Below are 24,393 nucleotides of genomic sequence, written 5' to 3' on the forward strand. Positions count from 1 at the left end.
GAAAAAGCACATAGGTATAGAAGCTGATCTATATTGTTATTATGCAGATATTAAAAACAATATATAATGCTAAAATTATATTAACATTTCTTACTGCCAGGTACAACAACTGAACCCCACAAATCAAGAAAAAACAAGACGAAGGCCAGTGGATGCAATGATGACATAAATCAAATGTTCCAGCCAAGTGTATCTTCAGTGACAAGCACGAGGGAAGACTGAAGGACTGAGATCAAATGATGACCAGCAAGTGTTGATCAAATTATTATCAAACACTATGTAGCATCGAATTGTGTACGAGTTGCATACGTGGACTATTTAAGATTTAAATTATTGTGTTATGATACTAGCAAAATACCCTGTTTGATGTTGGCTTTGTGGAATTATTGTGTTTTAAAAAAAGAAAGTGCATGAGAGACGAGAAAAAATGAGCATAGTACATGCATTACAGATAACAGAAAGAGAAGTCCTGAAAAGAAGAAAACATACCAACAATAGCATGATGCTTCATATGCACTTCTTTAACACAAAAAGCTATGTTCACTGAAAAGTGTGAAATGATACTGTCATCTGCTTGCAGATGAGGCAGCTCCTAACAAAAAAAAGCATGCAAGAAAACAGAGATCAAAAATGGCATTTGAAGCCATGGAAACTGAAAATTGATACTTGCATCAGTGAGCTCGCCAAATGATACTTACATCAGTGATCTTGCAGAAGAGACAGCTCATGAAAGAACATGCATCTCCTATTTTCAGACACCGAAATGTGAAAAAATATGATCAGAGTATAATTAACCAGAGTCTAGGATTGCAAATGAAAAAATACAGAGATACGGATGAGCAGTTACCCGTGTCGGAGGCCGTCGTTCTAAGCCAGCAGGGACTCAACTAACTGCTGTACAAAACCAAGTCCTGACACCGCAAAGAATTTAGAATCAGCACCAGTAACTAAGGAAAACTAAAGATGTGAACAGCAGTGACGCAATTGCTAAGGGGGAACTCCAGAGGACCATGTACATCACCTGTTCAAACACCACCATTCGAGGAGCCAGAACTAGAAGAGACACCATCCTTGTGAACCCAACTCATGAAGATGGACCAACCATAACTGAGTAGCTTGTGATAGAATCAGCAGAAGAGAGCAGAAGTGGAGCCACTGAAGGTCAAGAGATGACTCAAAAGCAAAGTTGCTAGGTTGGAAGACCACGAAGCAGAAGAAAAAACGACAGGAACTGAGCCATATATCCTGTAACCAGAACCTGCTAATGAAATGAGATACAGTGAAGCCACTGTACCTCAAAGTATCTCACAACAAAAAGCATTGTTTCAAAAAACTGAAGAGTCTGTCCAAGAAGAAGATGTGACAGCAAGAGAAGCAGTTTCTGATACCAAAAAAGAAGTGCAAATCTGGAGAAAATATCCAACCAAAGCAGTGGAACTATTATTGGAGAGGAAGCTCAAGAGAATTTAGAATCAGCGATAGTAACCGAGGGAACTAGAGATGTGAAAAGCATTGATGCAAATTGCTGAGGAAACTCCAAAGACCGAAAATACTGAGCATGTCGAGCTGCATGACAAATGACCTGCCAGCAGAAGAGGTGAATGATACTCAAGACACAGAGATTGCAGAAAAATCCAGATTGAGTGTGTCGATCTCACTGAAGACATAAAAAAGCAAATGTTCCACCTTGCAGACTAGGCAGCTCCTGACAAGCATGCAAAAGCAATAGAAACAAACTGCTGATATAACACAGGTGCAAGTGCCAGAAAATAGAGGATATCAAGAATAGTGAAAAAAATAGACTGAGATGTATGAATGTATTTGAAAAAGCTATTTGAAAGACGAAAGATGAAAAAGTGTGGCCCCTCCTCCTTAACCCGGGCTTGGAACCGGCTATCCAACTTAAGCATAGCTTAAGAAAAATAAATTGAATAGGCGGAGTTACCCACCCCTCTACTGACTAACCAAAATTAAAGTAAAACCTACTCATTACCCAAAATTTAAAATCATTACAGATAAACAAAAAGTACAATCATTATGGAATTGCAAAAAAAGAATTAGTAAAAGATGCATAGAAAGGATATACAGTTGCAACTAAAACAATTATTTGTTTAATATTCATAAGTTTTGAGATGCTATAGAAAGCATATCAAACAATAGATGTTTTGCTGGGGCATGTACAGGGGATGAGCAAAAATGAGTTCTGGAATGTATAAAATCACTTCCGCCCGAAAATAGAGTGACGCATACAAACACAAATGAACAGACTCAACCAGTTCTCGCCAAAGGGAAAACACATTTGCCTCATTCAAGAAACGACAAAGATGTCGTAGGTTTCCCAAGAAGAAGCATAGGATGATCATAAATCAGCTTGGATGGAGCTGGCGCATGAAATCCTCCTTTACAAAGTGAATAACAAAACAAAAAATGTCAGTATATAATGACCATTTACATTATATTCATAACAGACAGGAGACATAAAAAATGTTTAGATGGACAAACAGATTGTACCTTATCAAAGAAACTTGTAACTACATTCTGATCAACTTTATTGCCTCTGTGGAAGAAAAGGCTATTTGCATACTGAATACGAATATGGCATACATCATTATCAGAGAAAAGTTTGCGGAGATCCTTAGTGGGATCAAAAAGCTCCATAGCTTTCATAGTCATGACACCACAATTATGGCTGCATTACAGAACACCCAAGAAAATCAGCATAACTGAAAAACATACCACCATTAGAGGAACAAGTATACATGATTGAAAAAATAACTTACGCATTTCCCTGTCGTGGCATGTTAGGAAACATCACTTGAAATTTCTTAAAGTCAGGTTCATCAGTATCAAAAATCTTCTTCCATAGAATTGCAAAATTCTTCATCTGTACATATACATGAATGGTTACTAAGTTTGAAAACAAAAGAGCAAGTAGAACTTAAAACAAAAATTGGGATCAAAAAAACGTACTAAAGGTTCTTGTACTGCTAGCTGATATTCAGATTTCGGGCCATAGAATGAATCAAGAAAAGCAAAAAGCTTCCACTTGAAATCAACCACAAATGTAAACCAGTGTTCCAAGTGACATATAGGGAAAAAAAGCTGCATAGTAAGAGCATAAATTCATTCTGATTAAATGGAAAAGAACAAATAGAGCAATAAGAAAAATAGACATTTATATAGTAAAGTGATGCAACATACTCTATCAGACAAATCTAGCCTCTTTCCTTTACTTGCTGAAGCAGCTCCTAAGAATGAAGTGCGAACAATGTTCTCATGCAATGAACTGGAAAAATCAAGTATACTTTCCTGTTGAAAAATAGACTATTAATCATAACAACATACCCCAACATAAGAGAAGAAATTATGACATTCAAGGGGTTCAAGATTAAAAATACCCCAACATAAGAGAAGAAATAATGCCTCCCAGATTTGGTAGGATGCTTATCCTCAAAAAGCTTTCGGCAAAAGCAAGGAATAAGAAAGTTATCAATATGACCATCAGGCATCAGTGTTTGACCCAGTGACACAAAACTGCAGTGAACCCCATGGTATACAAGAGCATAGTTCCTGTTTCAAAGAAAAAAGGAATAAAGCTAGAATGTAAACAAGTGCATTTACCAAAACACATTGGAAAGAATAAGGAGATAATAAATGAGAAAAATGAAGAGAATATTTACTTCTGAATTCGATTAGTATATGCCAAATCCACAATTGCACAATAATGCATGATGTCTTCATCTGATACTGGAAAGCGTGAATTCTCGGGTAATGGAAAGATCAGACTGTTCTTAGGCTGCAGACATATAAACTTATCGTTGGTTGATTGTCTGCCAGTGTTATGAGCAGTCATATCCAAGTTATGGTCACCATCTACTAATGAATCAACAACATCTGGAGCTTCACAGTTGCGCGCTGCATTCTGCCTTGAATAACTGGCATGCTTCATGATGCATGTTGTTGTTGTAAACCTCCTCAACATTCTGCGAAAGAAGATTTTGACGATCTTTGAAGTTTGACACACCAGTGATCTTAACCTCATGTGCTTTCCCAACCTATGAAGAAAAAAACGAACATGAAAATGACACGTGTCAGTCAAAAAAGGATAGAAAGTGAGAATGATAATACATAAAGGACACCAAAAATGATTAAAACAAAAGATAAAAAGAGAGAGTGTGGCAGTACCGATTCTACTTTCGGTGTTCTGTCACCAATGTGGATAGTAGTTTGCTCATTTCCATTTAATATCTTTGAAGATAATTTATTTGTTGCAGGTTTCTGCACAACCTGACCAGCTTCCTGATAGCATAAAATGAAAATTGAAGAACATTTACTAAAACCTAAAAAATAATTGACGAGTTTCAAAAAGAAAAACAGAAGTGGAAAACACAAACCAGAAATGCTTTGGGTGTTGTATCACCAACAGGTATAGGAGTTTCTTTACTACCCAAAGATTTTTTTTGACATAAGTTCGCCATTTCAAACTTCCCTGCTACCTTACTAGTTTCCTGCAAAAGAAGGTATCAAAAAATTAGACGCAAAAAATCGTATATAACGGCAAAAATCACTCCACATAAACTTAAAAACAACAAAAGGGGCAATCCAGCTTACCTTAGCAACATAACACGGTGATAAATTCATACGCCCAATGGGAGATACTAGATCATCTTGGCTTAAGACAGGAATGCAATCCTCAGGCAAATTTATTGTCAATCTCGACTTGACCTTAGCTACAGGATTGTGTCCTGGAGCTGAAATTCAATAAGATCGTCAAAATCCATGAGGGGTTTATGAAAAAAAGAAATCAGGATTTACTGAAGTGGAAATTCATGTAAATCCCACTTGCAAGTCGACATTGGTTTGTGGTCAAGTCGAGAAAATGAAACTGAAGAAGTAACATGGATTTAGGAAAAATCAGAAAAAGTTTAGCAAAGAAAGTAATGATATCCCATTACTGAAAAAATGATACTACATCCGTTCCAAAATAAGTGTCACCAAAGTAACATAGAGATTTTCCCTAGAACACAATTCATATTTTAAAAGTGTAGTCAGAATGAATGAATGAATTATAACCGAAGAAATAAGATGAGACTAAGAAATTAGTTTCTCTTAATTCGGTTGCTGATTGCCTAAACTTAAATTTCCGTTATGGGCACCGGTTGAAGTTAAACTCAAGTGCGGAGTTTTGGCAACAGAAAGATATATGAGCTTCTTTGAAGCAGAGACACTGACTGACACCTCCCATCATACACTTTGTGTCATTGAAACAATTTTTTCAAACTGCAGTCTGACATTACAGACCTGACTAAGGAAAAAAGCTATGACTTACTGATGCTACTGTAACTAAAAGATAGTAAAACCATGACTTATCCCTGAATCATTGGTTTGTGGTCAATTCATGAGGGATTTATAAAAAAAAAAGAAATCAGACAACTAAAGTGGAAAACAGAGAATATAATCATGAGATAAAGCATTAATAACCTGAAACAGTGGAATTCTTATCAACGGGCTTCTTAGCAACACCACCTGGAGTATCTAAAATAGAGAAAAAAATAAGAAATAAATCTACAAAAAGAAACAAGTATCTATCCACTACATGGAACACAAGGTACTAAGGAAAAATATCAGTACCTAAAATACCCATGTCGGACTTCATCACACCACTACTCTTGTACCATGGATGAGTGTTTGCTAAGAAATGAAGAATGTCATGAACAAGTATCTCTCTCTTGTTACTCGTGTCTAGACAAAAAGGATCCTGACTTTGAACAATATCCAATATACCATCTATTGTCTGCAGATAAAAAAGAAATGTGTGTTCATTCTATGACAAAAGGGGAGAATGAAGGAAAGGAAAGATACTGACAATATACAGAATAAAACAGTAGAAAAATCTGGATCAAGGTAAGAACAAAATGCAGACAAAGTCATGCCAAATTTATCATGAATGGATGCCTTCTGCCTTTGAGACATAAACTCACAATTGGTTGCATTAAATCCTTGGTTCATAACATTGACTGCCTGCAAATGATAATAAAAATCATATTAAAAACAGAAAGCTAAAAAAAGACAAGTGCATAGAAAATGTAGAAAACGGATAAAATTGATTACCCCCAAGTAACATTCTTCAAGATTTTTCTTCATCCGCCTCTTTCCAAAACATCTTCTGCTTTTGCGATCTAAATCAGAGTACACTTTGATCATGTCTCCACGCCATGAAGCTGCCCTAGGAAATCCAGTGCCAGCAATATGGATGCCAAAATCAAGACAATCCAGATAATAAACCTATAACACATGTGAAGATAAAATAAAAAGAAAATTAAAAAAAAAGAACAATGATAATAATGATGAGGATAAACAATATATTGACACAGTAAGAATACTCACTGCAAGTGCATACGAACAGAACTCAAACACCTTAGGATTCCTTCCTTTCAATTGAGCAAACTTAGACATTATAGTAATTCCAAACATGAGATGCTTGTAGACAAGCTGACAAACATCAAAACATCTGGATCTTTCAGGATTACCAAGCTGATCTATAAACCTTGTGTCCAAATGATCACTAGCAGAAGGGCACAAAAAGCAACATATAGCAACTTGCATGAAACAAACAAACACCTCTTGATCGCTTAGAGTCTGCTTCGAGTTTAATTTGTTGCCAAAAAAGGTGATATGAGGGACTTCTGATAAGTGAAATAATGATTTGATGAAATCCATTCCAGCATCACTATTTTCGACCAGCTCATCACCAGCATTTGGCAAACCAAGAACAAGATGAAAATAATCTTTTGAAAGATATATTATCTTGTCATCAACAATGATTTGAGAACAATCAACATCAACGGACCAAGCAAGCCAACGTATAAATGATGAAGGGTATAAGTCTTGGAAAGACAGAGGAGACAACCAAAACCAAATTTCTCAATGATAGCACTCTGCTCCACAGTTAGCCGATTCAGAACTTCGAGGAAGTACTTGAAAGAGTAAACAGAGAAACATTTCTTATCAACTCCAGAAAACTTCGGCCTTTTATTCTGGAACGAAGTAGATTCGTTATCAATTAGAAAAAATAAAAAATACAAAGAATACTTATAAACCAATACTAATTGCAAAAAAAAAGAGATGTGGAAAATAACAACACCTCTGCCCACATATCAGAATCCCTGCAAAATTTAGAGAAGTCCCTCTTCAAGCTTTTAATAGCCTACAAACAACAACAACAAAAAAGAAGTCCTTCATCTGCCCAAAGCAAAACAAGACCTGAACACTATTTAAAATAAAAATTTGAGTAAGAAGAATTTAACTTATAACTTGATTTAAACAAGACAATGTGTGGGTGGAGGGAAATTGTGAAACACGACTGACAAATCAAACAAAGGCACAAACCCAGTACCTGTTTGCTAAAAAATTCAAACAAAGCATCATCCAAGTGACTCTTCCTCCTCACAACACCAGTACCCTAAAATCAAAAAATAAAAATAAAGCATCAGACCCCATTCAAAAAATCATGACAAAAGACACATTTGTGTTATACAAAAAAAAATCGACTCAAAAAAGTTGCATATATAACTCTTACATCTTCACTGGAAGAGCTTTCTTCATCATGAACACAATCGGATGAACTACAGTTTGACATAACAGCCAAACGACGGTAATCATGCCCCCCCCTGTTACGAAAAGCAAAACAGAAACAGACAACGTTACTCAGTGAGAAATAGAGCCATATAAGATACAAAAAAATAGAACTCTAACTCAACACTACATACATCACAAGTTATTATTTTGTACTAAAAAACTCGCAATGAAACCAGGAGTAGGTCATGATAGATCAAATTACTAGGTTCATGTGATCAAAAAACTTCTCTACCTCTACCAGCTCAACCAGACAGAGAACTATTTACCGGCATCTCAAGACAAGCAAGAACAATTGTAAATTGGCATGAACTATTTACCAGCATCTCGAGATATACAAACTTCAATTGTAAAGGTGCAAAAGGAGATGACCCAAGCAACTTCACAAATTGAGGCAGAGAAAATATTGGAATTGAACAGTAGTGTTTGTTCACATGATTTCAAACTATATTATGATAAAATGATTTAAAGTCACAAATCCCATAGTAGAAACTAACACTTGCTGTAGCTTCCGAAAAAATTACACCACGCAGACAACATCTAAATTAAATGAAACCAAATAACAACCAACAGGTTCCACAAAAACTAAGCAATCAAAAGAACAAAAGTCTAAAGTTTAAATGGCCGCATCGTTCATGAAAAGACCCACATGGGGGAGAAACTATATACAAGGATTAGTTATCCATAGCTACATCCAGTACATAGCAGATCACTCCAGCGCAGTTCCATCAGCCATCTCCACCTGAGTGGTGCAGATCGACAAATTTGTCTTCTTCAAAGGAGACAGACCGGGAGATGAGGCGAGCTAATTATAGATGAAATGACAAAATGTCCTACCTAAACCCTCATATGATCTCTACACATAATAAAAAAAACCATTCTAGTAGTTCACTGACTTATGATACTGAGCATAAGTAGTTCACTGAATTATGATTCAGACAAAAATGAGTAGTTCACTGAATTATGATCCTGAGAATAAGTAGTGGTACTCTATGAGTATTGGTACTACATATAATTCGATTCAGACATGGCAACAAGAAAAAAAAATCCTAAGACCCGCCAATAACACCAACCAAGCACTACACAAAGATGTTTGTAACAGTCCCAATTCATAACACGAGATCTACATACCACATGACTGCTTGCAGAATTAGAGACTGAGAGAAAACGAGGAAGAGGAAGTACCCATAACGCTGGCGACGCAGGCCCCCACCGCCCATGGAACGAGGAAGAAATCGAGCGGCCTCGTCCTTGCAGGCACGGGCATGGCGGAATCCACTGCATCCCCTCCCCTTGCGCAAGCCCATACCACGAGCCACAGCTTCACCTCCTCCAGATCCTCGACGCCGGCAGACTCCACCGCAGAAACAACCCTAGACCACGCCGAGAACCCCCATCACTAAACTGGATCGAGCTCACTCCCGCAAGCAAAAAACAACGAGCCACAGCTTCACCACCTCCGGATCCTCACCGCCTCAACGCCGGTATACTTCACCACCTCCGAATCCTCTACGCCGGCAGACGAACCCTAGTCAAACGCCGCCGAGAATGCCACCGAGCTCTCCCGAGAGGCAGAGACAGAGGAAAGGGGAAAGACAACGAGAAAAATGAAAAGAGAAATGAAAAGGATAGCTACGGACAAGAAGGGCACGACCCCCGAAATTCAAAATGAAAAAACCGACCAGAAAATACCAGGAAAAACCGGAGGGACTAAAAACCGAATCTGACCTGAGCTGTGCGATTGAGAAGAACGGACGGAGCACAGACTTTTGTCAAGATGCGTGTAAAGATAAGAATGAACGGTTACGGATCTGACCTGAACTGAATTGCATTTTCAGCTAGCTGAAAAATAGAAAGTGTGTATCTTTAACAGTGAGGATTTTTTTTCTTTTACATTTTACACCCTCTACTATTTACTAAACTACACCTAAGTACACATACACATACAAACACAACTCTACAACTTTCTAAATGAACACAGCAATTTCCTTCTCAGAACCAGATAGGCATAGCAACGGGAAGGCATGCTGGTTGGGTGACACCACGTGGATTCTGAAGGATTTTGTTTCACAGTTCTTCTAAAGTATAATATGATACTGAAGAATGAATCTTGGTATCTAAGGGCATGTGCAATGGTTGATAAGACTGTCTTATCTTAGTCCTGCCATGTAAGCTAGATATAACAATAAAACATGATCTACAATGAGTTGTTTTTTAGCTTATCTTTCGTAACGAGACATCCTAAATTTATGGTGAGAGAGATTGTGCTAAGAGAGAGATGATCTCTTAGCTAAGAGAAGGCAAAGTCTTTTTTCATCTCTCTCTTTCCTCCACCTCAGCGTTTATCCTACGTGGCACTGCTAAGATATCACCATTGTACATGCCCTAAGGTCTTTTGAATCGAGAATCTTGATTAAATCTGGTGCAAACTTACCACTGGTTAATTTTCTTATTTGTGGCAAGTATAGATTGGATAGACCAGATGCTGCAGGTTACTAAGATAACTATAGGCTGATAGTTTGTTCCCAGTCAAACTCTGTGTTGTTTAAATCAACTATGTTTATCTTGATTTGTTCACTCATTTTTGTTACCAAAACGATACACCACAGTGGAGGAATGCTGAAAATTCCAAACGAAATAGTATCATACAGTATACACAACATGTCTGGTCCTAACAATCACTTAATTATCTTGATTTTGACAGGGGACAAATGCCAAAATAAGGAATGAAGAGGACGGAAAACGGATGAAGTGCTAAACCGAGTGTCCAGAGGGCATCAACCTACTCGGTTGCTGACTTCGGTGCTGCGCTTGCTAGGCCACTACGTCTGCTAGCTGGTGGTTCGGATTGGCCACGTGCCAATGGTACCTCTGAACCTAGGTTGTTATTTTCTGATTTCTGCGTCAATTGATGCATGTTGTTTCCCTTTTTTGCAACTAATGTGGCTGTGGATGGATAATGCAGTGCGGAGGTCCAATGGAATTGATTATCTGCGTCCATGTTGGATAGAATGTGTGAGCTCTGTTTGCATGATTTGTTTGTTAGTAATAGTATTTCCGATCTGTTCGATTGCGTGAATCATGGTTCAGGCCAAGGGAGCGATAACCATGATATGTTGTTTCATGTGCATATTTGATCTAAGATCATCTTAAAATGGTTTATGTACATTGTGAATGAGTCATAGTCGTTTTAGTTCAGTCGTGTCTATGTCCAGTGAAGTGCCTAAAGCTTCAGCTTTTCAGTTCAAATGTCAGGTTTGTACCAATATTATGTGCAGATACAATTCGGCCAAAGGTGTATAGTTTGCACGGAGTAAGTTAACGACACAACAAAAAGCGGCGCGGCAAACGCGTGCTAGGCCCTTCTAGTAGTATACCTATTTGTAGATGCTTAAGGATATCAAAGAAATGGTCATAGGGTTTAACATTTGCTAAAACAATATTTTACATTAGTAAACCACATTTTAACATTTCCAAAGTTCTAACTCGTCCTATCTTTAATAAACAATTTTATCAAGTAATATATGGCTCGAGGTCACATAGTTCAACTAGCCAAGATGAAAGTTACCCATGAAGGACACACGAACACAGGGCTTTCCCCAAAATCCCACCTATGAACGACACACAGACATAGGGTTTGAAATTCATTTTATGTTTAGGAAGACAAAGTTGACAAGAAACATCTTTAGGTAAAGTTTACTCAGCTTCGCCCTTAACCGTGGGCACGGCTAATCGATTAGTTGTACACCCTGCAGGGCTGCCACACTTTCACCACATGGCACAACCCGAAGGTTATGCCGAGGTCTTTCCCAAATGACTAACTACTTATTTCCAGGCATGCCCGTTCCAAAATAGACACAAAGTCTCATACCGATGACGGTCCACAAGATAATCAACCAAGCCAGAGCCCATATGACACGTGGTTTCACGAAATAACTGAGCAATTCTAAAACATGAATTTGTTCTTTTAGGGGTTCCTGGGCGGTGGACCCAACCAATTTGAGCACAGAGCTCCACACGCGATGACCCATCATACCACTCCGCCCAGGATGAAATAATTTTACATTTTAATTTGGTAAACACATTTCACAAACCATTTCCATTTCATAAACATTATTTCATTTGAACCCCCCAACGGATTTTATTTTAGCATGACTAACATAACTATATAGTTCAAAACTTTACTAGAACTTACCTAAGGTTAAAAAGTGGGTGATAATTCCTACAATTTATTTCTACCATAGGACATAACTACATAAACCATGGCAATTTCAAAAAATATTTGGCTCACGAAATAAAACTATCGCATGCATTCCTACTTTCATAACCAAAATAGCATAGCAAAAATAAATGGGACAGACGTGTAGATGTAACTTGCATTTTTTTGATGAACTATTAACTCTTCGTTGTCGTCGAAATACTCTCACGATAAATCCCCATAATCTATACGCGAAAACAATCGAATAAAATCCAAATGGAAACATAAGAACCAAATAGAAATACAAATATTACAAAACATGAATATATTTATAGAATATGATTTGAAGCATAATTCTATGGATCTAGTCCGAGTAATATGTGAATTTGAGCTTAGGAAGAGGACTGGCTGAAAAAGAGTTCGCGAGTATGTAGGTACTGAGACGAAGAGAAGGCCCTGCCAACCTTGGCATGTGTAGAATTCATGACCGGAATCTGGGACGACGGTAGCAGCGGCGTGGCGAAATTCGCGCTCCGGGAAGCTCGATTCGAGGCGGCGGTGTGGGGAAATGTGTGCAGGTCTAAGGGAACTCGCGGCTCCTTTTATAGGCTGCGGGTGCTAGCGGCCGGGGCGGATTGAGCGGCGAAGGCCGGTGTGCTCGCGGCGGTTTCTCGGGAAGATAGAGACTCGGAGGGAGACGGATAGGGCCCCGCCCCGGTGTCGAGGCCCATCAGGCTAGCCATAGTGCTAGTATCATAGTTAGTATCATGCATCCTAGGTCCACCAAAAAGGCTGATGTGGCAGGTAATTATGGATGAGAGAGAAGATTAGAGTATCATAGGTAGATACTGTATCATAGCACATATCACAAGAAAAGTTAGTATCAAATAAATCCTGTACACAAATTTGTATTGGGATTCTACAAATCAATTAATATAGCAAAACTATAATACTAGTCTATGGTACTATGCATTATGGATCTAGTATCATATAAAAGTATCATATGCATGATACTACTATATGATACTACCCACTATGGCCAGCCTCAGGCCATCAGGTGCGAAGGGAGGTCGGGGGAGACGCGCGCGCATCGCCGTGATTTCTTTCAGTTTATTCCCGTCTCAGCTCATGGAACGACCAAAGGTAGGAGATGATCGTGGGGCCCGGCTGTCGGTGGGATAGAACAAGCTAGAAGAGAGAAAAAAAAACTTCTCTTATTTATTTATTTATTTTTTATATTTCCTTCATATACAAAGTTTTATAAATCCAAATTGGGTCAAACAAATTAGTCATTTAAGACACTTGGGAACATATTTCTTGTCCAATATAAACATACAAAAATAAATTTATGCATTTTACCCTATATGGCTACTTATGTCGTTTTACAAAAATAGGTTTTGGGCTTTATATAATGTCCCAAATCAATTCAGCCAATTTTATTTATGAAAATCAAAGTGGAGTTAAATTATAGAACATAAAAGAACCATTTTAAAATCCATATGAAATGAACAAGTCATATTATCTTCTCTCTTTTTATAAAAACATTGCAACTAATATTGGAAACAAATCAAATAAATATAAGTTGGATTTGTATAAATTTTCCTCAACAAAAATATATAATTTGGATAGTCATATTAATCAACTCATGTGTAATATTTTGAGCATGGTTGAGAAAAGTTTACCGAGTCATCAAAAGTTCTAATTTCTTGAGAAATTTCAACAACCACTAGCAAATCAATCAAGTTATTTTAATTAGTTTAACATACCAACATTCTTAAAATTTTGGGATGTTACAGTTTCTTCCCTGGAGAGGACGGATGGCCCTGGCGTGACGCAACCCGCGTTGTGCTCCCTGCCGCTCTGCGCCCAACCACTCGATGATGGGACAAGGCCTTGGCGTCCCATCAAAACGCTATGACACTTTTCTCCCGTTGAGAATTGGCTCGGCCGTGCGTTCCCTCACGTATCCGTCCGCCACTTCTGGAGTCCCCTTGAGATATGTATAAAAGGAGGATTCAACGCATAGTAGAGTTTTGAGGCATGGGGAAAGAAGGAAAATAAAGCTGTAGCGGAGGTGAAGGAAGGGGGAGTCTCAGCTCCTTGTGTATGTTGTTCAAGCTAAACAAAATCAGACATGCATGTTGTAGGGGTTTCGCGTCCTACGCTCTAAACCTGGGCAAAAATCATGTTTTTCTGTGTTGTACTTGATCCAAGTCGCAATGGCCAGCGCCCATTTACCGAACAGAGAAGGGGTTCAGTCCCTGGTGTCCTCCTTCTCGTGGACGCGATGTCTGGCATACCAAATAGGGGGCGCTCATGTTGCATTAGGATCGGCATCGTCGGCAACCATGGCTCGGAAGCGCAAAGCGGACGCCCTGAGTGCCCTAAAGGGAGTGTGCACGCGATCGAAGACCACCTCCCCCGCTCCATCGCGGCATTTGGATATAGGTCCCCAAGAGCAAGAGGTAATTACACCACATCACACTACGGGAGAGCTCCAGTCTGCCGACGGCCGCCAGCCGTCGGCACAGCAAGAAAGGCCGTCGGCACAGGCTGTGCCGACGGTGACCGTCGGCGTAGCTTCGTCGGCATAGTTCCGGTCGGGGACTGTCCGATCACCGTCGGCACAGACTGGCCGTCGGTACAGATTGTTGTGCCGACGGTATAACCGTCGGCATAGTATTTCAAAATTTTCAATTTTTTTTAAAAAAGATTAAAAAAATATTTTGAAAAAATATTTTTTTTATTTTTTTTCAATTTTCTTCTTATTCTTTTTTACTTGTTAATCTTTCACAATCACACTTACACTTAGTACATCTAATCTTAGGTCAAATTGCACTTGTATTCAAACTTCCCAATTGGTCACCCATCCTCACACTACTCCTGTCCTCAAAGACGCTTAACTTCTTGGTTCTCTTCGGATGAGCTTCCATGAAAGAAATGATGCCCTTGTTGTTAATACTACCATATCAATCATATTAACCCTTTGACAGATGCTTGCCACATCTCTATATTTTTGAATTCTAAACAATTACTTAAGTAAACAACAATGAATATATATAAATAATAATAATATAGAATTTGAAAAAACAATTAAATGATTTATTTTTTGTCTTTTTATTTAATATGGAATAATTAATATCATTAAATATAAATTTGGCAAATAATATGTCTAAATTGATCAGAAAAATAAGAGGAATACAAATATGACATCCATATCATATTTTGAACCTACAATTTAATTTACCCAAAAATCATGAGCAATAGATCAAGTACCTCTAGTTTAAATCTGGTTAACTTTATCGAAAATGAGGTGGGAAACGGCCTTGGCATGGCATAGTTTGCCGAAATGAGGTCATATTTGGCACGTGTGTGGGTCCTAGGATGGGAAGCAAGACCCCAGACGCGGATTTCTATTCCGACCCACGGGCGACCATATTTTCATTTTTAGCGTGCCCAAACGGTTTTTATTTGTGAAGCGACTACATGGGGCGCATTTTAGTATGACGTGAAACCTCCGTGCGATGATAGTAGACCACCTACGCACCACCTATCACATGGCATGTACACGCGTTAGCTATTTGAGAACCCATGCAGCTTCCGGTGGTGTCCCGCCGATTCTGGCCGGAAGCCGACCGGATTTGAACTAGGGCTCAACTATCCGTCACTCCGAAATTCCGGAAAAAATGTTTTTAGTTCTACAATGCATCATTATATGTGCTAATTTTTGTCCGTTTAGTTTGTTCGCGAATGGGTGCACCCGCACGCCCGGTACGGCGATACCGCATGTCCCGCGGTCCCTGTTTTGGCCAGATGGCAATTTGAGAATCCCACGGATCCGCATGGCGTCATTTCATATGTCATGGTAACTATTCCGTTTGTCAAAAGTGGGATACGGCAATTATTTTGAAAAACTCTTCACGAAAAGGGCTATCACGTCCGGAGTTCTATGGATTTCAGGGGAAATGAGGTGGGAAACGGCCTCGGCACGGCATAGTTTACCGAAACGAGGTCATATTTGGCACGTGTGTGGGCCCTAGGATGGGAAGCAAGACCCCGGGTGCGGATTTCTAATCTGACACACGGGCGACCATCATTTCATTTTTAGCGTGCCCAAACGGTTTTTATTTGTGAAGCGACTACATGGGGCACATTTTAATATGACGTGAAACCTCCGTGCGATCATAGTAGATCACCTACGCACCACCTATCACATGACATGTGCACGCATTAGCTTTTTGGGAACCCATGCGGTTTTCGGCGGTGTCCCGCCGAATCCGTCGTAAATCGACCGGATTTGAACTAGGGCTCAACTATCCGTCACTCCGAAAATTCCGGAAAAAATGTTTTTAGTTCTACGACTCATTATTATATGTGCTAATTTTTGTCCGTTTAGTTTTTTCGCGAATGGGTGCACCCGCACGCCCGGTACGGCGATACCGCAGGTCCCGGGGGGCTGTTTTGGCCAGATGGCAATTTGAGCGAAGTCAAAAAATCTCACGGAGCCGCGTAGCGTCATTTTATATGTCATAGTAACTATTCCGTCTATCAAAACTGGGATGTGGCAATTATTTTGGAAAACCCTTCACGAAAAGAGCTATCACGTCCGGAGTTCTATGGATTTCAGGGAAAATGAGGTGGGAAACGTCCTCGACATGGCATAATTTTCCGAAACGAGGTCATATTTGGCACGTGTGTGGGCCCTAGGATGGTAAGCAATACCCCGGACGCGGATTTCTAATCCGACCCACGAGCGACCATTTTTTCATTTTTGGCGTGTGTGAAAACCATGAAACCTCGAACATTATAGCTCATTTATAATAAAATTTATTTAGGTATTTGAAATATTCCATTTTTGATATTTTTCTATGATAGATCTTGTTTTTCTGCAAAATTTGATATATTATACTTATTTTTCTCAGTTAGAATGATTTAGTTATGCTTTTTTGAAGATTGCCGTTGAGAAATAGGAAAAAGCTATGCCGACGGTTTAACCGTCGGCACAGTTCTGTAGTGGAAAAAAAAAGAAAAAAAAGTTGTGCCGACGGCCAGACTGGTCCTGTGCCGACGGCCAGAACTGTGCCGACGGTGACCGTCGGCACCTCCAGCCTGTACCGACGGCCAATTTAACGCCGACGGTCATCCTCTTCGCCGCGCTCCGGAGGCTACTGTGCCGACGGCCCCGACATTTGGCCGTCGGCACATCGCCTAGCCGTCGGCGTACGGCAATTCTCCCGTAGTGTCAGTTGTATAAATGATGCCCTATTTTGTGCTATTTAGTCAAGCAGGATTCCACAAAATAAGTATGCTCTGGATTATGGATGGCCTTATCGTATACGCGATGACTGATTGGACATCAGAATTTCATCTAAAAAAAATTGGACGTCAGAATTGATGTTGAGGCTTAGACAAGAATATGCATGTCGCCTAGATCTATAAGAGGGAAAGTTAAATCATACTATGTTTCACCTAGTTCCTATATAATGCCGTCTGAAGCGAGGATGCCCACAACAATACTATGTTTTACCTAGTTCCTATATAAGCTTCTCTTTATTTTGTTATTTTTTCTTGTTTTCCTCCTTTATTTTCTTATTTTCTTTATTATGTTTTGGTCTTCCTTTTATATTTTCATCTCTGCTCACGTTTTCTTGTTGTTTTGTTTTAAATCACAAGAGTACTTTTACCGTGTTATAAGTGAACATTTTTAACCCCGTGAACAATTATTGTGATTTGACAAAATATTGTTCTCTCATATGAACATTTTTGAAAAGTCAGGAGCGGTTATTCATAATTGCACAAACAGTTTTTGAATTGTATGAATATTTATTTTAAAGGTTTTGAATAATAATTTTAACCTTGTGTGAACAGTTTAATTTGTAATATAAGATATATTTCTCCAAATTTAAGACTATCTATTCTAAAAATTAATATATATTTTTGAATTGAAAAAATATTAATGGGCCATGCCAGATGCGGCCCATGATAAACAAACGTCAGGGTGTCAGGCCCCTATTTGGCGCTTTAGGCGTCATATAGGAGCTCCGAGCTAGCTTGGCTTTTGAGACCTGATTCTCCGGTAACCAATTCTACATTTATATAGCTTACTGTTGGCCTTGTCTAGCTAGCTTGGCATTAGAGCAGCCAGGCCAAAGAAGGTTTCAGTTTTTGGCATTGCAAATTGTAAACTTCAGTTCTGCTTTCTCATGGGTCTGGAGGAGGACCTACCACTTCAAAAAAGACCATTATCAATAATATGTCCAGGGTTTTTCAAATTTAATTGTGTTGACTTCTATATTGTCTCTTGAACATGTCAGTAATAGTGCTCCCATTCTCAGTGTAGTAGCGACCATTTGTCAGCGCTATGATAAGATGCATCGCACACCTAAACTCAAAATACTCCTAATTTAATTTTGAAAAAGAGACATTGCAGTGTTAGGACATTCTCTGCAACTGCAATATATGATCAGTCTAATTCTTATAAATGAAGTAGTCCTGCCTGTGCATCTGCTAAAAGAAATCAATAATATTCGTACACCAATAAATCACAACAATATGGGACGTTGTTTCAGAAAAATAGCTATATTTGAACATACTTATTTTTCTATCTCATCATGTCGTGGTCAGAAAAGGTTTAAACAATTACAAGCCACTTGATACATGAGGCTGAAAGGTTCCTCTTATTTCCCAAGATGACAGGACAAAGAGATCTTAATTTGGCTTGGTGACCTCATGAATAGCGTTTGCCAAGTAGGCGACATTTCCTGTTGTTACACCAGCCATGCTGAAGGAGAAACACCAATACAATTAGGCACACGTCATTCATCAGATGCAGAGATCTGCTTCCCGAAATCAGAATTACAAATTTTCTTAGATAACTCCATACCTTATCCTGCCATTACGAGTCATGTATATGTGGAATTCTTTTGTTAAACGATCAACTTGTTCAGGTGTCATCCCACTGTAGCAGAACATGCCAATCTGTTCACCATAGTAAAGCATTCCTTTTATATTACAGTTATTAACCACCGCCAATGAAATGGCATACCAAAATTCACATCAAATCATAATTGACAATAAATTGTGTCACATACAAATCCCAAAGTAAATTCAAAACTGAATTACTGTGATGCAGGATGCAAACTCGTAATAAAAGTGTTGTTCAAACAACAGATTTTTCCAGTACCAAAACACCTTAGAACTTAGAAGGTTGCAAGGTCAGTGATGTTCCCGCTATGAAGCATAACACTAGTTTATTTTTTCCCCAAAGGTTATATGCTGTGTCAAACCAACAATACATTGCGCCCTTGGCGGTAGCAATATTTAGTGCTATGTATTCAACGCCATACATCCCAGTTTTTGTGGGAACCATTTACCCTTTATATAGAGAGGTAACACTGTTTTGATGAATCAGCAACTAAACTCCATTCTAACGAGGGCCACTTACATGCAATGTGCAATATACTAGCATTTACATGTGGGCAGTGAGGTGCCAGTGCCACAGCCTAAACGATACTTCCTCTGTTCCAAATTATAAGATGTTTTGCTATTACCAAAAAAAATAGCCTATTAAAACATGCTATAATCTGTAGTAGAGGTAGCACTGGAAAAGATGCCGATGGGGGTTTACCTGATTAGTAATATGTTCCCATGATAATGGTGAACCCAACTTTTCAAGATTTTCCTTTAGTGCTTTCCGCATTCCAATGATGCGATCAGCCATACACTGACACAACAAAGAATAGTTAAAACAGTACAATGAATCCATCAGTTTAATAGTTATCAAACGATTCAGTAATACTTTTACTTTGGAAGTACTCTAGACTCAAGACTTAGGAAGAAGAATCGTGCAGATTACCTTGACCTCTTTCAGCCATAATGTTTTCAGGGCTGGATCACCAAGGATTGTGGAAACAATTAGTGCGCCATGCAGTGGTGGGTTACTGTACATAGGTCTGGCAATCTGTTGCAGTTGGCTCTTCACGGCAACTGCTTGCATCTCATCGTCACAGAGAATACTGAAAATGCAGTTAAAATAAAGCAGACCAGGCCATGGCTTAGGAAATACATGAGTTGTAGCTTATAGTGTCACAAAGTTTGTTTGAGCGAATGAATGGGAAGGGGGAATGTTCAAACTAAGTCGAATGGGATACTTGAGAAATCAACGGCTAATACTGGACTTTCAAGGATAAACTTACTCTTCAAGAGCATTTAATAACATAGTCTACTTAAAGCACTAAAATCCTATACATAGTGCTCAGAAAGTAAACATGCATGGCATCATATCATCAATACAGTGACAAATACTGGTAAACAACCCGATTTCCATACCGACCACAAAGGCTGACATGTAGCTGGAGAAAATAGAAATTAAAAGAAAAGGTAGGCAGTTGAGAAAAAATAAGTTAATTGTAGTTTGGAAGAAATAGGATAATTATCATGGAAAATTTAGTACCTAAGGCATCCTGCTCTTTGGCCATAAAGTCCCATGTTTTTTGCATAGGACTGTGCGCATCCAATTTGATGCCCATCTTCAAGAAAGATCCGAATTGCCTTGGCATCTCTCTCAGGGTCACCACTGGCAAATCCTTGGTATGCCATGTCAAAGAATGGGAAATGGTTCTTCAACTGAAAAGTATGAAAGAAAAATACATCAGCATGCACTCATAAAGAATATAAGAATACTACTGTTCAGCTTCAGAAAAAACAGAATATAAGAATACTAGAATAGCACGTTGCTATTCTGCAATTTGTCGCCATTTGCACCTTGAATTGATGAGATATCTCTCTCCATTGCTCCTCAGAAGGATCCACCCCAGTGGGATTGTGAGCACATGCATGAAGCAAAAAGAAGGAACCATCTGGAGCATTCTGACAATTGAAAGAAAAACATAGCTCTGAATTAGTTATAGATAAGGAATTGTCAACAAGACAGTCCCCAACAAAAATGGAAGGTTTTTCTGTGCCCAAATTTCAGTTAGGCCAATTATATGAGTACCATTGTTAGAGAAATAGCTAAGAATACTGCATCCTTGTAAATAAATTTACAACCTGTGCAAATTACCTTGATATCATTCATGAGGCCTGCAAAATCCAATCCTTTTGTGTCTGGATAGTAGTAGCCAAATGTTCTTTGCGGTACCTGGGCGTCCCTCCAAATATTGTGATGACTGCAGAAGTTCATAGATGTTTGTTGAATGGCGCCGTCTTAAGGATGCTTAAAGAGAAACATTTGCTAAATAAGTGCGCTAAACTTAATTTGGTGAATTTTTTTTTTTGATAACCCATAAAAATTGGTGACATGGCATGCATGGAATGTGCACAAGTCATATAAGATATATCCCAACTTACTTTGCCCATGTAGGGGTAGGTATGTATATCTGTGAATCTGGCAAGAACCGTTTCTGAAAATCAGCAAAGAGGCGACATGCACCAGTCCCTGAAAGAGTCTGCACGGCTGCAATCCTCTTGTCCTTGATGAACTCGGAATCCTCCCCATAAGCCAACTTGAGTGATTCATCGATCATCTTCGCGCTTCCTCCCATCGGAAGGTACTCCCTGATTTACAAATTCCACCAGGAAAATATGAGAAGAACTAACCAAGTGAGCCCATGTTTTTCATTCTTGGAAATTCTGAATATAATCCTCTGCAAAATGTCAAGCTGCTGAACAAATATACTGAAAATTCCAAACGGTGTATTAGAATCAAGGTTTTTTTTTTTCTCGGTTGCAAAAAATATACCGGTGGGCACCGGTATTACCGGCTTTCGGAAATATTGGTCATAATACCGATTGGGATTTGTCACACGAATGTATAAGTTTGAGCAAATTATATGAATATTGGTATATTTTGTCGAGTATAAAGTTTTCACGGTGGTAACCGGAACAACAGGCTTTTGGCGAGATTTCGGAAATGTTGGCCTGATTACAATCACTCAGCTCAAAGCGTGTCATGATCCTATCAATAAAGTAGCCACGCTGGCTGGATATATTTGTGGCGAAAAATGTCCCAGAAACAAGTAGAATTGAGCTATCACAGTAGTGCTGGGCAATGTCAATATGTCATCATGAATAAAGCTTGTGGCTACGTCAATTCATCAGGACCAAGAAAACTGCTCCCACAAGCGCATTAATGCCTTAATGGGGGGGAAAAGTAGAGGTGATAATACAGAGCAAAGCTGGACAGCGAGATCTCACATGTTGGTGCTCCCGGCGATGCGCCGCTCCGCCTCGCGCACGCACTCCAGCACGACGGGCTTCCCGTTGTCGTCCCGGTACGCGCCCTGCGAAATTCAACCAGAGATCGTTCCCCTGCGATCAGCATATGTGCAGCCGGTACAGGGCAAGAGACAGCAGGCCATGAGAGAGAGAGAGAGAGAGAGAGAGAGAGAGAGAGAGAGAGAGAGAGACGTACGACGCCGACGTTCACTTTGTCCGGCGAAGGGTCGGCGAGGAAGGCCTCGGTGACGCCGAGGATGGGGTCCTTGGCTGCCGGCTCCACGTGGCCGAACAGCGATGCCATGGAACTCGACGCCGGCAGGAGCGGCCCGCTCCGCCGTTGCCTGATCGCCGCGGCGGCGCGAGACATGGCCATGGCGTTGCTGAACTACTTGGCGGGTGGCGTGAGAGCTTGGCTGGAGTTTGTTGCTGGAGAAGAGGAGTGATGCGAAGGTGGCTTGGGTCGTGGGGAAGCGGCACGTACGGCGCCAGCTGCTGCTGCTCCCGCTTTGTTGCGTGACGCTTTGTTGTTCTGTTCCGGGGCTTTGTGGCCTTGTGGAGTTTGCTGCGCCGTGAGGACACGCCAGTGATCTCATGTGCGGCTGCATGTGGGGCCTGGTTGCAAGTGTGTCGGTTGCTCTGTTGTCTGTTCCTTGGAACTCTCGCGAAACCGTATCGTTCTACTGGTTTCCAAGGTACCCAGTTGGTCCCACACACAGTCACACTTTACTCGTAACAACTCAAGCAAAATTTATACACATCGAAAACAAATGCAACCTATAAATTTACACCTCCAATAAACAAAGGCAACTGAAATTCCTAAACTGAGCAAGGTGAGTATTATTTTTCAAAACACATATACACACAAATCTTACCGCACCCACACAATACTTGCTGAAAGTTTGAGCTGTGGAGTCTCATATATAGATTGGACATGTCACCACATATGTCTTTTATTTTGTTTGTTGTTCTTGGGTGCTGTTGTGCAACTAAATTCCTCTGCACCTATTATCATCAAGCCATTCATTGTAAGAATTTGAGACAGCGTTTTTTCCAGAAATAATATGCCAAGAACATACGGGAGAAAGAGAGGGAATGATCCAAAAAAAAAAAAAATCTAGGGTTTTCCCCCTTCGCTAGCAATCACTAGTAGAAAAAAAGCTTCTTGTCCCGGTTGACAATGGGCTCTAGTCCTGATTATCCAACCGGGACTACGAAATCGGGACTAGAGATCTCTTTCTTTAGTCATGGTTGTCCACAAACCGTGACTAAAGGTCTCCATGTGTTGAGTGTGATCGAGCGCTGCACTGGAGGACCTTTATTTCGTGTTTTACATTTATTTTATTTTTAATTTTTCCAGAATTTATTTGAGTTATTTGACTCCGAGGCCCTGAAGGGGCTCATTGCCACGGAGATGGTGCGAGGCCTGCTGTGCCTTGACCACGTGGAGCTGCTCTGCGACGTCCGGGCGAGCTTTTGAGCCAAGGAGAGGCTCGAGCTCGTGCACGGTGAATTGTGCGGCCCGGTGGCACCGGCTACACCAGGACAACGACGCTACTTCTTGTTGCTCGTCGAAGACCCCTCCCGCTACATGTGGATGATGGTCCTCGGGAGCAAGGGAGAGGAGGTAGACGCCATCAGGCACGCGCAGTTTGCTGCGGAGGCGGAGTGCATCCGTGCGTGCTACGTACTAACAACAGTGGCAAATTTACGGTGGGTGAGTTCGTGTCGCTCTACGTTGATGAGGGCATCCAACGCCATTACTCCGTGTCGTACAGGCCGCGGCAGAACGACGTTATCGAGCGGCGCAACCAGACGGTTGTGGGGATGGCTCGGTCCCTTTTGAAGCAAAGAGGGATGTCGGCTGTCTTCTGGGGAGAGGCGGTGGTGACGACCATCTACATCCTAAACCGAGACTGCTTGGATGAAGGAAGCATCAAGGTGAGCTACATCAACACCACGGATCACCTGGCGGACCTGATCACCAAGCCTCTTGGGAGGATCAAGTTCCTGGAACTCTGCTCCAAGATCGAGACGGTTCAACTTTCCCACAAGATGATGTACAAGACTTAAGGGGAGAATGTTGGATAAGTCTCTCTACTATGGTCTTTGTGGAGATACTGTTGCACATGGTCCTTGTGAAAGACTGGCTGCAGCACACACATGATCCTTGTGAAGGACTGGTTATTAGGATGGGATAGCATCCTTGACTGCTTTTAGAGGCATCAAGTACTGCCAGTCAGCAGAATTTTAGACTAGCATCTAGAATATGCTCAGATGGCTTGCAGCCTATAAATATGTATCCCCAACCTCTCAGGTTGGCATGGCATTGTGTGAGAAATAAA

General features: G+C 40.2%; 4 protein-coding genes across 4 annotated transcripts; all 4 read right to left on the reverse strand.

Moving 5' to 3' along the window:
- Positions 1-2,095: 2,095 nt before the first annotated feature.
- Positions 2,096-3,943, reverse strand: LOC124683628. The gene is made up of 7 exons (XM_047218109.1): positions 3,681-3,943; positions 3,399-3,570; positions 3,202-3,309; positions 2,971-3,102; positions 2,781-2,884; positions 2,512-2,689; positions 2,096-2,399 (listed from the first exon to the last, which is right to left on the reverse strand). The coding sequence occupies exons 1-7, from the start codon at positions 3,851-3,853 to the stop codon at positions 2,367-2,369; spliced, it is 900 nt and encodes a 299-aa protein (XP_047074065.1). The 5' UTR covers positions 3,854-3,943; the 3' UTR covers positions 2,096-2,366.
- On the reverse strand, positions 3,903-5,791 carry LOC124683627. The gene is made up of 6 exons (XM_047218108.1): positions 5,632-5,791; positions 5,482-5,535; positions 4,612-4,751; positions 4,395-4,508; positions 4,186-4,299; positions 3,903-4,055 (listed from the first exon to the last, which is right to left on the reverse strand). The coding sequence occupies exons 1-6, from the start codon at positions 5,654-5,656 to the stop codon at positions 3,903-3,905; spliced, it is 600 nt and encodes a 199-aa protein (XP_047074064.1). The 5' UTR covers positions 5,657-5,791.
- A 125-nt stretch (positions 5,792-5,916) lies between these two features.
- Positions 5,917-8,884, reverse strand: LOC124683629. Its single transcript, XM_047218110.1, has 7 exons — positions 8,821-8,884; positions 7,580-7,670; positions 7,397-7,462; positions 7,145-7,207; positions 6,388-7,037; positions 6,112-6,285; positions 5,917-6,021 (listed from the first exon to the last, which is right to left on the reverse strand). Exons 1-5 carry the CDS (start codon positions 8,853-8,855, stop codon positions 6,804-6,806), a joined length of 489 nt encoding a protein of 162 aa, XP_047074066.1. The 5' UTR covers positions 8,856-8,884; the 3' UTR covers positions 5,917-6,021; positions 6,112-6,285; positions 6,388-6,803.
- Positions 8,885-18,315: 9,431 nt separating this feature from the next.
- Positions 18,316-22,439, reverse strand: LOC124693425 (aspartate aminotransferase, mitochondrial-like). Its single transcript, XM_047226905.1, has 10 exons — positions 22,245-22,439; positions 22,028-22,113; positions 21,182-21,388; positions 20,895-21,000; positions 20,597-20,701; positions 20,286-20,458; positions 19,689-19,848; positions 19,461-19,556; positions 18,717-18,811; positions 18,316-18,614 (listed from the first exon to the last, which is right to left on the reverse strand). Exons 1-10 carry the CDS (start codon positions 22,422-22,424, stop codon positions 18,542-18,544), a joined length of 1,281 nt encoding a protein of 426 aa, XP_047082861.1. The 5' UTR covers positions 22,425-22,439; the 3' UTR covers positions 18,316-18,541.
- Between the last annotated feature and the right edge of the window lie 1,954 nt (positions 22,440-24,393).

This window comes from Lolium rigidum, chromosome 1, assembly GCF_022539505.1.
Source record: "Lolium rigidum isolate FL_2022 chromosome 1, APGP_CSIRO_Lrig_0.1, whole genome shotgun sequence".
NCBI lineage: Eukaryota > Viridiplantae > Streptophyta > Magnoliopsida > Poales > Poaceae > Lolium > Lolium rigidum.

What these genes read in the sequence shown, in the direction of transcription:
- LOC124693425 (XM_047226905.1), bottom strand. Translation starts at nt 22,424, where the DNA reads ATGGCCATGTCTCGCGCCGCCGCGGCGATCAGGCAACGGCGGAGCGGG. An exon ending in AGATATCTCATCAATTCAAG is followed by an intron (nt 20,459 to 20,596) that starts GTGCAAATGGCG and finishes CATACTTTTCAG; the next exon opens with TTGAAGAACCATTTCCCATT. An exon ending in TATGGCTGAAAGAGGTCAAG is followed by an intron (nt 19,557 to 19,688) that starts GTAATCTGCACG and finishes TTGTTGTGTCAG; the next exon opens with TGTATGGCTGATCGCATCAT.
- LOC124683627 (XM_047218108.1), bottom strand. Translation starts at nt 5,656, where the DNA reads ATGAAGTCCGACATGGGTATTTTAG. An exon ending in CACCGTGTTATGTTGCTAAG is followed by an intron (nt 4,509 to 4,611) that starts GTAAGCTGGATT and finishes CTTCTTTTGCAG; the next exon opens with GAAACTAGTAAGGTAGCAGG. An exon ending in CAACACCCAAAGCATTTCTG is followed by an intron (nt 4,300 to 4,394) that starts GTTTGTGTTTTC and finishes TTATGCTATCAG; the next exon opens with GAAGCTGGTCAGGTTGTGCA.
- LOC124683629 (XM_047218110.1), bottom strand. Translation starts at nt 8,855, where the DNA reads ATGGGCGGTGGGGGCCTGCGTCGCCAGCGTTATGG. An exon ending in AAAGCTCTTCCAGTGAAGAT is followed by an intron (nt 7,463 to 7,579) that starts GTAAGAGTTATA and finishes TTTTGATTTTAG; the next exon opens with GGTACTGGTGTTGTGAGGAG. An exon ending in TTGAATTTTTTAGCAAACAG is followed by an intron (nt 7,208 to 7,396) that starts GTACTGGGTTTG and finishes TGTTGTTTGTAG; the next exon opens with GCTATTAAAAGCTTGAAGAG.
- LOC124683628 (XM_047218109.1), bottom strand. Translation starts at nt 3,853, where the DNA reads ATGACTGCTCATAACACTGGCAGACAATCAACCAACGATAAGTTTATA. An exon ending in GGCTAGATTTGTCTGATAGA is followed by an intron (nt 3,103 to 3,201) that starts GTATGTTGCATC and finishes CTTACTATGCAG; the next exon opens with CTTTTTTTCCCTATATGTCA. An exon ending in ATGCCACGACAGGGAAATGC is followed by an intron (nt 2,690 to 2,780) that starts GTAAGTTATTTT and finishes TCTGTAATGCAG; the next exon opens with CCATAATTGTGGTGTCATGA.